Here is an 11,703-nt window from a genome sequence, read left to right on the forward strand (position 1 = left end):
ACACAGAGACAAGTCAGTGTGAGCGGGAAGCATTCAGTGCTAGGGCCTTGCCACACATACTATTGATCACAAACTAAGTATGACAAGCTGGCAGGGGTGAGCAATGCACAGCTTGAGTGTAAAAAGAAAGAACTATACATATACATGGCATATTTTAGTCAGTTTTATCACAGAGCCTGAAGGGCCTTTGTACAAATCCAAAAAGCCCAAAATGCAGATACTCTAAGACACATTACTTGGCATTTTCACAAATTTTTGCACTAATAGCGAAAGAATTGTTTAAAAAACTGGTCAGGCTTTTTTACTGTTTCCAGATAAGACAAAATGAGCATCAGTTCTTTAACACCAGTAGCTGAATGAAAGTGTTTGAACCATTTCTGCAAATTTAAAGCAGGTAGAAAAACATAAATGTTATTTTCTTTTCATTTTGACAGTAGTGCTATTAAAAACTAGCAAAGTATCTATATAATCTTCGGACTAACACGCAGGTTTCAGAGCAGGTAGGACAGTACTGTGGACACTGCTCACACAAGTGTCAAACCTGCAAATCTGCAGGCATGAAAACTTACATGAGTAGACATGCTGATTTGTGTTGCATAACCCTCTCTTAATTATGCCACTGAGAATAATACTTGCATGAGAAATTCACTGTGTGGGGGCTGATAAAAAACCTTGGTTTATAGCTTGCAGGAGGTCAATACTAGCAGAGGGGAAAAAAATCCCCATAACTTGAGGCATTTTGAGTTAGTAGATCTGTCATCTAGTCTCAACTGAAGAGAAAGTAATTTAAATATTCTCACAATTCAAAACGTTCAGGAGATACACAATATTTCACTAGTGCAGTTTTAAAATGAAAGTATATTAAATAACAGTGCAGTCTGGCTCTACTTAACACTTAAATATTTTACTGAAATGCCTTTCTAAATTTGCATCATCCCTCTTACTTAAGCAGTTTCACTCACTACTAGCAAATAAGGTAAAAGCTACTTTGTAACATAAAGGTTGCTTCTCCAACTGGACAGTAATACAAAAACACCAGACTTCTGATTGCTGTGCTAAATTACACCACTCTTTCCTACTCTGACCTGGACTATAGTCTTCTGGTTAGAAAAAAGGAAGGAAGAAGAAGAAGGGAAGAAAATGCTTAGGGGAAATAATTCTAGATAAATCAGATATGGGCAATCGTAACAAGTAGAATTTCACTATTCGAGAGTTACTTCAAATATGTTTGGAGAGGAGCCATGAACCCTCCTCACTGTATTTTCTTAACTGTAAACTTCTGTATAGGGAAGGAAGTGTTAGAAATAATCTTGTGGGTTGTATTCTCGAAACCATTCTGCAAACTTCAGCTGTAGAATGCATTTACTGCACTCAGTGGTGACGGTGCTGGGCAGGGAGAGACAATAAAAAGCATAATGTGTCACAAGATACATTATCAAGTAGAGTTTGGGTGATTTTTTAAAATTTTGTCCATTCAGCTTCAACACAAGCTTTTGGGGACATACTCTTAAACATAACTATCTTTTACACACCTTAATCAACTGCTCTTCTATAGGGAACCATTTAGTGCTCACAACTGGGTATTCACTGCAGAGGTAGAAACCAGAAAAATTGACTTTTTTTTTTTTTTTTAACTGGAATTCAGTATTTAGTATTATGAAGACATTTGCCCAACAAGAAATCAACAGAATAAACTTACACTGATCTGGAAAGTCAACAGCTTGAGTGGAAGAAAAAAATATACATGGGAAGAGGGGCACACACTTGTGCTACTGTATAAAGGCCTGCTATTTGACTGCATGCAATATATTCTTTCTCCTCCTGATTTCATAAAAGCAACAGAATGCCTGGTTTTGACAAAGGGGAGATGGAAACTTACTATATTTGAGAGACAAAGGAATGGATTGGCTTATTCATATCCTGGTGTGTGTGGCAAAAAGCTTTGTGTGAACAATGCCTACTCTGAGAGGAGAGAGGAAAAATCCAGCAGAGTTCATTTGAATCACCTATTTAAACCATTTAAGCAAAGTTGGATGATTTTTTTTCCTTTTTTTTCCCCCCTCCCTGGGGAGCATTACAGAGTAATCACATGAATCTGCTTCACTTTCTGACTGAAGCAGTCACCTCCATGGCAGAACTGGAGCAAACCACAGCTGTGCAGTAACATCTTCAACAGGCACAACTGTTTGCAGAGTAAACATTTGCCTATAACCTTACTGCAGACAGAGTATGTTAACAAAAGGAATGCTTCTACAAGCTTAGCTGCAGCACCTTCCTCACAAACAGAAGGCTGCATTAGCTCAAATCCAGTGCTACCTCTGCACGTGGACGAGCCTGCATCACCAGCACAATTTTTCATTGCTCCTCATTGTTTCAGACAGCTCAACTGAAAGAGCTTAAATTGCTGGTCTGAGGAATACCTTCACAATATTGCCTTAAAAACACACTGCAGTGCTCCACACTGATGGAATAACAAGCACAGTCCAACAGTTACAAACATCTGGATTCATGGGTCCATAACCAAAGCAGTAATAGCGTTCGCCTGCCAGGGTTTTGCAGGCATTCTTCTTTGTGTCAAACTCCAGACCCTGGTGTTGGCAACACTCTGCAGGGTGGAATTAGCCCAAGATGTGGCAGTAATGAAAGGGACAAATGCAGTTCTTAGGAAGCAGAAAAATCCTGTATTAAAACAAACCCCTTACACATCTTCCTTCCATTTGTTCTTAGTCCACATACTTTGGAGTGTTATTTTAATATACATAATTTCAAAACTAACTACTCATAAACCATCAACCTATTTGCAAGTCTAGGAGAGGCTACAAACAGCAAAATCATCAACTGCCACCTTCTGTAGTACTGCTCAAGAAATCACATTAGTATGTATTAGCATACAAGGCCTGAAAATAAATAGGAATCAATATTGTAATCCCTATTAAGGAAAATCATTCCAACAGACCTATAAGGTCAGGCACTCACTGGCTAGAGGATGAGACAGAGCAGGGAGCTTTTGGGGTGATCCAAGCAGCCCTCCCTTAGCACTAAGTCCTATTTCCCAGCAGCTACAAAGAAAACAAGTTGTTTCTCTGACCAGTGCTCCAAGGCATGTGTTTTGCTGGGCCTTTCCACTTTACTTTTTTCTTTTTAACCATCTGCTTTCAAATATCTGATTTTCACTTTAGTAAAGAGAAGAGATTAAAGCCAATTTACAGCACAGGATATAAAAAACTTACATTCTCCCACTTGCCTGGGAAAGATGCACTATTTCAACTCACCACTTTTTAAACCACATGAATTAAGCTCTGAGTGGATACACTGAATTTGGTGTTTGCATTCATTTCCTGCAAAGTTTACGCTAAAGTGGATTTGTTGTAAATGGGCTGTAAACTATAAAGTAAGCTGACATGAGTGTTATTAAATAGAACTTCAAAAACTTTTCCACAGAGAAGAACAATATTTAATTTAGGAATGGAAATGAGGAAGAGCAAGCAAAGAAAACTAGGAATACACATTTTTGTTATTGTAGATCAGCAGGGCAGCCAGGAACAGCTAAAGGAAGCTGCTATAAATCACAGCACCCCTGGGAACAGCCCCACTTGTGCTAGCCCTAAAATCCAGGAAATACAATGAGAGCTGGAGACAGCAGCACCCTGCTCCACCTGAGCTGCAGGTCTCAACAGCAGCCTCAGACAAAACCTTAACTACAGAGCAGTGACCTCTGATCCAAACAGTTTTATGCTATGAGCTGGAAATAGTTATTCCAGATATGTCAAACTTATTTAAGAGCATCTCTGCAGCCCAGATTTACCATGCACAATGTGCAAAACTTTTGCAGCATTTACCTGAGAGTCTGTAACAGTGGGGTTTGGCACACTTCCACACCTTGAAGTGTGTATAAGTGCTTGGCCATGGTTTGAAACTGAGCTGCCTAGGAGCAATAGGGCCAAGATCTTTTTAGCTTTGCTTTATGCTATTAAAAGCACAAAAGAAATTAAATACAGCACACTGCATCAAGTAGCACAGCTTTGAGTTAAGATGGCAAAAGCAAGAAAAATAGGAACCAGATTCCTGTCCTCAGTTCACACCTATGTGTCCTAGTGCTATGGTGTATGTTGGACAGTAATGTTTCAGGCTTTTCTGTTGAACAGGAGAAAACATAAGTGGAAAGCAGTACCTATTTTTTCTCCAACATCTTTAGTGGCCTAAGACTGAACTTCTATTGCTTTTGATGCTTTATGTTTCTTGAAAATCACACCAAAATCACAGGAATTTAGTACTACTGTATGTTAAAGAGTAAAGCTATCAGCATGAAAATATTAAGTTTTACAGTTCGTACCCCCGAGATGCAGCTCGTATTCACTGCTCACAAACATGACAGCATGATACATGGCAACATGATTTTTTCAACAGTTCATTGTCCAATTAACAGAATCAGAAATCAATCTGTTGAGACAGGCAAGCAAAAAACTACTGTTTAGTCAGTTTTACTGTGTCTGTCATTCTGCTATTCCAGTGCCTAAAATAGAAGTCAGTGTGCAGCCCAGACCTGCTCAGCATACCCAGGAACAGGGCTTTCTTGGGGCTGTGACATTTTTATAAAGCAGATGTCACAGTAATAGATGTGACTGCAGGAAAAACAACTGCTGAGGAAATCTACATCTCTTTTGCATGAGAATCACAGCGCAGCCAGTCGGTGTCATCTTAAAGTAGATAAATCAGCCTCGGGTCACTCCCATGGGGTGACTCTGGGCAGTTGCATTGCCAGGTGAGAAGTGGCAGCAGATATCAATGTTTAACATGATATGAGAGAGCTCAACATATTTTTACTTTAGTATTTGTACTGTATCCTGTTAAAGTAACATTTAAAATTTTATATATACCATTACTGCATTTTAAAAATTGCTAATTTTTCATTACTTATGTAACGAGTAAGCAGGACTATCAGCATCCAAGAGCATTAGTTGCCAGTTGTATTCTTGTGAAGTTTGCAATATGTGGACTGCAAATGGTAAGACTGTGCTCTAGAACTGGAAGAGAAACAACTGTGCATGAAAAAGTGGTTTTGGGAGAACTTAGACACCAGGTTTTTATTTTTAAAGCACATGTAAATATGCGCAAATTATACAGGCTTTTAAATGTTTTGGGGTTTTTTTTTTACAAATTCTTTTTCTTTCACAAGAAATGCAATAAGTAGCATTCTGCTGCTTGGTGCATGATGAGCAGTGCAGAGGTCTCATCAGCCTGCTGTGTCGTCTGTAGCCTAATCTGTGCTACTATACCCTATAAGAAAGTAAAAGTGCCACTGTTTCTGCACATAACACACAGCTGCATTTACTTCTTGGTACCAGAAAGCCACCTTCTAACAAGTCAGTTTCAATGGGACAGTAAATATTTAGGGCACTGAAACTCTGTTCAAATTGTTTATCATGAAAACCCAGGTCTCCTGTTACAGAAGCTTGTTTCTCTTTAGACCTTTTTTTTATTTTGCAAAAGGTAAAAATGCAGTCATCATAAAGTTTTTACTGAGTAAATCCACTAAATTCCTCTTAAAAATACCTATGGGAACAGAAGCATTGACTTCCTCAATAGCAAAAAAGCCCCATTTTTTTCCTACTCTCTGTAGGAAAGAAACTTGAATAATTTTAGACACATTGGGGGGTTTTCATAATTCTCAACATCATTCCTGGGCATCTGGCTGTACCAGCTCATAAGCAAAATGCTCTGCAATACTCTCTTGTGCTAATATGAGAGGAACACAGTCTGCCAGGGAGCCAAGTATCAGATAGTGCTGCCGAGTGTGAAAGCTTCTCTTTCTAAAAGCTGTAACTTGCTGTACCCGAAACTGCTACAATTATCTTTTTGGCAACTGTAAGCAAAGCGTCAGAGTTCTATTTCATTTTATACTTTCTCTTCTGCCATGCCCCTTTGATGGTCCAAATATAAAGTGCAGGACCAACACAGAACTAGATCCCAGTAATTTATTTAAAGTTATCTAAAGCAGTTATTTAAAACCAAACCAAACCCATCTCCCCACAAAAAAAAAAACCAACAAAAAAAAAAAAAAAAAAACCCCAACAAACAAACAAACAAAACCCCACCCAACAAAACAAAAACAAAACCCCAACAAAAACACAAACCCCAAACCCTAAACAAACAGAGCCACTGACCCTACATGCAAATACATCAGACATTAGACTGCCACAGGCAATCTACAGCACAGTCCTCAGGACAAGATGCCTTCACCACAAATTCAATAAAACACTGCTCTGGTTTAGCCCCTGCACTCATGGATTAGTGAGACAGAGGAACGGCTCATATTTTATCAAATTCACAAAACACCCACCAACTATTCAAAAGCCAAACAATTCCAACACAGAATCAGAAAGCATTTCCAGCAAATTTTAAAAATATGCACATGGCTCACTGTTACACGAGTTATTAAGATACCTTCCAGTCAGAAATCTTACAGAGATGCCTCAAATGAAAGCAACATTATTTAAAGTTAGCTTTACTGCAAATCTGAACACTGGATGCTCACAGCTAATGAGAATTTTTATGTATCCTTTAAACAAAAGTAAAACATGCAAAAGATTTAAAGAAATTGGCTAATTGTGCTACTATCTAACTTCCCGACAGATCAAGTGCTTCAATTCCAAACCATCACTTTAAATCACTCAGCCTTCCATGCTTAAAATTTCATTTTCTAAAACCAAACAGAAGTGCCTCCCAAGTTGGGAACTTCCTTAGAAATATTCTTTATCAAGAGACTACAACTTTGACCAACAGACACATAAATTTAGAGGCAATAGTTCAGTTTACCTGTTAAACAACATACTAAGAGAAAGCATATAAAAATCACATACAGTTCTATACTTCAGAATGAAAAGATCACTCTAGAAACTCAGCACTGAAAAACCCAGTTCAAACTACATGCAGACATTAAGTTGAAATCTTCAGCATATTTGGACATTCATATAATTAATGTTTCACAAGGCAGTGACCAGCTATGAACAACAAACTGAACAGATTTCCCTGTGTACATCAATCACTAATGACTACACTTCCAACATGCAAACAAAATATCAGACTTCAGTTTCAAATGCCTTGTGTGCTTGTTCAATCCTCTGTATGCAATTTCTGCCTAACAGTCACCCGTCATAAATGCAAAGTTTGCCTTTTGTTAACCTGAGCACATTAATTTCCTACCACCGACCACAATTTAAGAAGCCATTACATACCTGCAGTTAGGAGGAGGATCAAGGGTTATTTCAGCTAGCTCCTTCTGGATTCTGTTGGTGAAATGAGAACAGACACAAAGCATTTGAGATAGTCTATAGAATAAATCAGGGAATTACACTGCCCTCTACCACCATGCAGTTAAATGCAAGATTGGCTTTGCCTTCAGTAATGCTAACATGGCTGCTTCCTCTTTGTTCTCAGAGGCATAACCCAAATCCCACAGCTGAGAAACTTTGCAGCTTTTTTCCTGCTCCACGCTGCATGTAAACAGAACGCTTACAGCTGAGCTGGGTAGAAATTTCCCACAACTATTCAGGAAAGTAACTCTTTTTCACATCCGAGCACTTTTTACCAGGGAGATTTTCTTTTCAAGCTAATATGCAAATGAGGCGGGGGTTGGGGGGAGCCTCCACAAGCAGATTTGACAATGACTTTAAACCAGAGCTACAGGACCTGTGACTGAGGCTCAAATGAACCGTGCTGGCAGCAGACACACTCTTTTCACAATATTTTACCTATTACTTTGCAGTGTGTTTAAAAAGTGGATTTGCAGATCTGCCAGGCTGTCTCTGTTACTGGAATAATCTCTCTGGAACAACTTTGCTTCTCTCCATACCTTCTGCTGCCTTTCCTCCTGCAACCTTATACAGTAGCTGTATTATGTGATAAAAATTGATACAATAACTTGAAATAATATGTGCATAACTTTATTACAAACATTCACATGGAGTTAAGATCTGAAAAATGAGTACTGAAAACTTCCTGTCAATTTAAGTTTATTCAGGTACATAAGAAGTGCAATTTCAAAATACACATGGTTAACTCCTCTTAAAAGATCAAGATTTCTCTTCACTAAAGGACTCCTAAGAGCAATACTGTGAATTTCATGCAAATAGCAGGTGTTAAAAGATTAGCTAACAGAAACTGCTCTGGATGTCATTGCATTAATACCAATAAGTTCAGTCACCCTACCGAACTATCTGAGATGCTTGGAATTAGACTTGAAACAATTAAATGAAATGAAGACAATATGGGAAAACAGTGTCAAAAACCTGTATCCTAGGCTTGTCAAATAAAGACAAGTAACAACAAATTAGAAGTGCTACATAGTAGTTGCAAAACTTTTTCCTCTTTAGCCAGTCCTATTTCAAAGGGTTTCTTTAACAAGCTCAAAAGTCATCAAAGCCATGCAGCCATTCTCTGCAACAATTTTAACATATTTCAAAAAGAATTTACTAAGTTTGAGTCCAATACAAAATCACTAAAGTGTTTGTAAAAGAACTACAACAGTCATGCTGAATAAGCAAAATTTGAAGCTACTACAGCTATTTTACAACTTTTCTTGCTACAGGATACTTGTAAATGTTTTCAAAGAAAAGCAACTCCAGGGAAAGGACTGGAAAGTTATGTTTCATCTCCAAAGACAGCTGGAATTAAAGAATTTAAAGTTTGAGTATTTCACACAGTTGATCTTTGAGAAAATTACCAGAGTACACATCTTGAGAGCCAGACTGCCAATAAACTTACATGCAAATGAAAGTGCAACCAATATAACTAAACAAGGTTTCTGAAGATTCTCATACTTAAAGGTAGAGGCTACCTGTAGAACATCACAGTTTAAATCCACAGATCCTAAGGGAGAAAATTCACGTAAGTTTCTCCCAGGAGAATGCCAGAATGAACCCATTCCTTCAAGGTGCGTAAGGCTCTCCTGTGCATCATCATGAAAAGCTCTCATAAGACCCAGAGAAGCCACTGGGGTTTTATGACTTCTTTAATTAGACAGCATTGCCTGTCATCAGTCTACCAACCATAATAAAATACTCCAGGAGGACTCCACCCTATACCAATCAGGCATGGAAACCTAACTCAGAAAAAAAGCGCCAAAGCCCTCTCGCACATTTTTTCGAATACAAAACATATCCAGGTGCCCCCCTCCCAGTCAGCCTGTAAGTTACCAAGTTCTGCACCAACTCTTCAAAAGACATAGGACCATTCTGTGTAACTGTTACTCCAACAAGATTTGGATTAATTAAAACATTGCTTAGCAGGCTCCTGTCAACTACCCAAGTTGATTGTCCACTCCCTTCCACACAGCTTTACAAGAAGACTGCCTCTGCCCTGATAAGCGCAGCGCAAGTACTGTGACTCCAAATACTGTGCAAAAATACTGCAGGATGTTTCACTCCCTCCTTTACCTTTTTGCACTAGTAGATAGCTTAGCAGTAGTTTTGCTGGATAGTTTGGTGTTCTTCTTCTGCTGGGTGGCAGAGGGTTTTCGTTCTTCTTGCTCTTCAGGTTCAGGTGCAGGTGGATCCCTCTGATCGGCATCTGAACTACCACTGCTAGTACTTGGACTTTCATCGTCTGACCTCTGTCTATCACTGGACATCGTGGGGAACTTTTTGGGGACAGAAAAGAGGCAGAGTTAATACACAAGGAAGGACTCTCTCTTGTCATTCCCCAAGCTCCACTGACCTCTGCCTACCACTGGACATCATGCAGAACTTTTTTGGGGAAGGCGAGAGGGAGAGTTCATACAACAGGCAGGACTCTCTCTTGGCATTCCCCAAGTTCCAGAAAACTTTGTATAGGTGACAAGTCAGTTTCAGTGAGAAATTTATCAAAATATACTTCCTTGTCTCATGCCCGAGGACTGGAGTTTGACAGCTACAAAGCAATATTTACATTTCTGAAAATACAGATATTTCCAATTTTTAAACCCACTCACATTTTTTTCATACTTTAAACAATATGCCAATTGTCGACTTTGTTCTAAGGCATGAGACAGATTTAGCAGGGTACTTAGGCAATGAACATTAATAACTTATGACACACTGTAAATAACAGACCTCACTGAAAATGTTTTTTAAAAAGTCACTAATAACCTGTAAATATTTACACTGGAGCAGAGCATTTTATTGGGTCCAAACGCCAGATCCCCCCTCTTCCCCTCTCTCCGAGAAAATACACTGCCAGTAACACTTGGGTTGATTTCAGATGGAAATGTACACTTGCTCTAAGCATTTAAAGGGCTGGCACGGGGGGAACGAGGTTTGGTTTTTTTATTGGTGGTAGGGCTTTTTTTAGTAAGGGGAAAAGCCCCGCGACGCATTTAAAGCCACTGGGGTACCAGCAGCCCCGGTTATTTACATGGCCAGCAGCGAGAACTGCATTTGGCCACCACAGAGCTGCCGGAGGGGGAAGAAGCATAATTCAAACTGCACCTTCTGCACAGCTCTCCCCGCCGCCGCTCCCCGCGCAGCTCCGCCAGGCAGACCGACATTTTTCCGCCGATCGGGAAAGGCGGAGGGGGGGGGGAAGAAGGAGGGGGCTGCCCCGGCGGCCGGGGGGGCCCGAGGAGGAGCGGCGGGAGCTGCGGCAGGGCTGGATCCAGGCGGCCGCCCGGCCGCGCTTTGTGGGGAGCGCCAGCCCGCCTCGGCTCGCCTCGGCTCGGCGGGCGGCGGCGGCGGCTCGCCCGGCCCCGCTCCGCACCGTGCGTGTGCACCAAGTGAGGCGTGAACTCGGGCCGGCCCCGCGTCCCCGGCCGCCGCCAGGCAGCGAGCGCCGAAAACAAGAACAAAGCTCCTCTACCAGCCCCCCCGCCTCCTCCCCGCCTCCCCCACCGCGCTCGCCCAGCCGCCGCGGCGGCCGCCTCGCCCGCCGCTCCCTTACCTTCGCCGGCGTCCTGTCCCGCTGCTGGGTCGGAGGGGCGGGATGGCGGGGGCCGGGCCGGGCCCGCGGCGCCCGAGGAGGGGACGGAGGCGGCCGGGGGGCTCTACGGCGGCGGCGGCGGCTCTGTGGCCGGGCAGTGTGGAACATTGAGAGCCGGAGCAGGGGGGACGGGGGAGGCGCGGTGCGGCCCCGCGGCCGGCGGGTGGCGCTGGCGGGCCCCGCTCTGCGGCGCGGGCTCCCGCGGCGGGCCGGGGGCCGGGGCGGGGGGCGGCGGGAGCGCGCCGCGGAGCGGAGGCGGGGAGGGGCCCGGCCGCCCCCGGGCTCTCCCCGCCCCGCCCGGGCTCCCCCGCCCGCCCGCGGCCGCCGGCGGAGCTCCCGGCGAGCGGGGGAGGGGAGAGGGGGCGCTCGCTCCCGCCTGCCGGCCGTCGGGGTGCGCGCAGGCGCGCTCCCGCCGCGGCCGGGGGCGCGCGTGCTCCGGGCCGGGCAAGGACAAAGCGGCGGCCCGGGAACGGGGGGGTGGGATCGCCCCTCGATGGCCGCTCCACCCGGCCCGGCGTCACCCGCAGCCGTCAGCAGAGCCCGGCTCCCGAGGCGCTCCAGCCTCCGGGCCGCCGCGGGACTCGCCGGGCCGGTGCCCAGCAACAGCGATGCCGGGGGGACGTGCGGTCTCCCGAGCCCTCGGCCTCGCCGGCCTCACGCCTCACACGGCTCGGCCCGTGCTTTGCGCCCCGTGTCGGGGCAGGCACACGCAGGTACGGGACCCGTGGTGGTTTCTTACCCCACCGCCACAAA

The 11,703-nt window shown here is 43.5% G+C and overlaps 1 protein-coding gene across 1 annotated transcript in view; it reads right to left on the minus strand.

Moving 5' to 3' along the window:
• Positions 1-11,094, minus strand: part of UBE2E3 (ubiquitin conjugating enzyme E2 E3) — a 55,418-nt gene extending 44,324 nt beyond the window's left edge. The window contains exons 1-3 of the mRNA XM_030951837.1: positions 10,912-11,094; positions 9,435-9,637; positions 7,236-7,286 (exon numbers count right to left, since the gene is read on the minus strand). Of these exons, the coding sequence (XP_030807697.1) occupies positions 7,236-7,286; positions 9,435-9,637; positions 10,912-11,058 (401 nt within the window). The 5' untranslated portion in view covers positions 11,059-11,094. The remainder of the gene's footprint in view (positions 1-7,235; positions 7,287-9,434; positions 9,638-10,911) is intronic.
• Positions 11,095-11,703: the final 609 nt, after the last annotated feature.

The sequence above is a fragment of the Camarhynchus parvulus genome, chromosome 7, assembly GCF_901933205.1.
Source record: "Camarhynchus parvulus chromosome 7, STF_HiC, whole genome shotgun sequence".
NCBI lineage: Eukaryota > Metazoa > Chordata > Aves > Passeriformes > Thraupidae > Camarhynchus > Camarhynchus parvulus.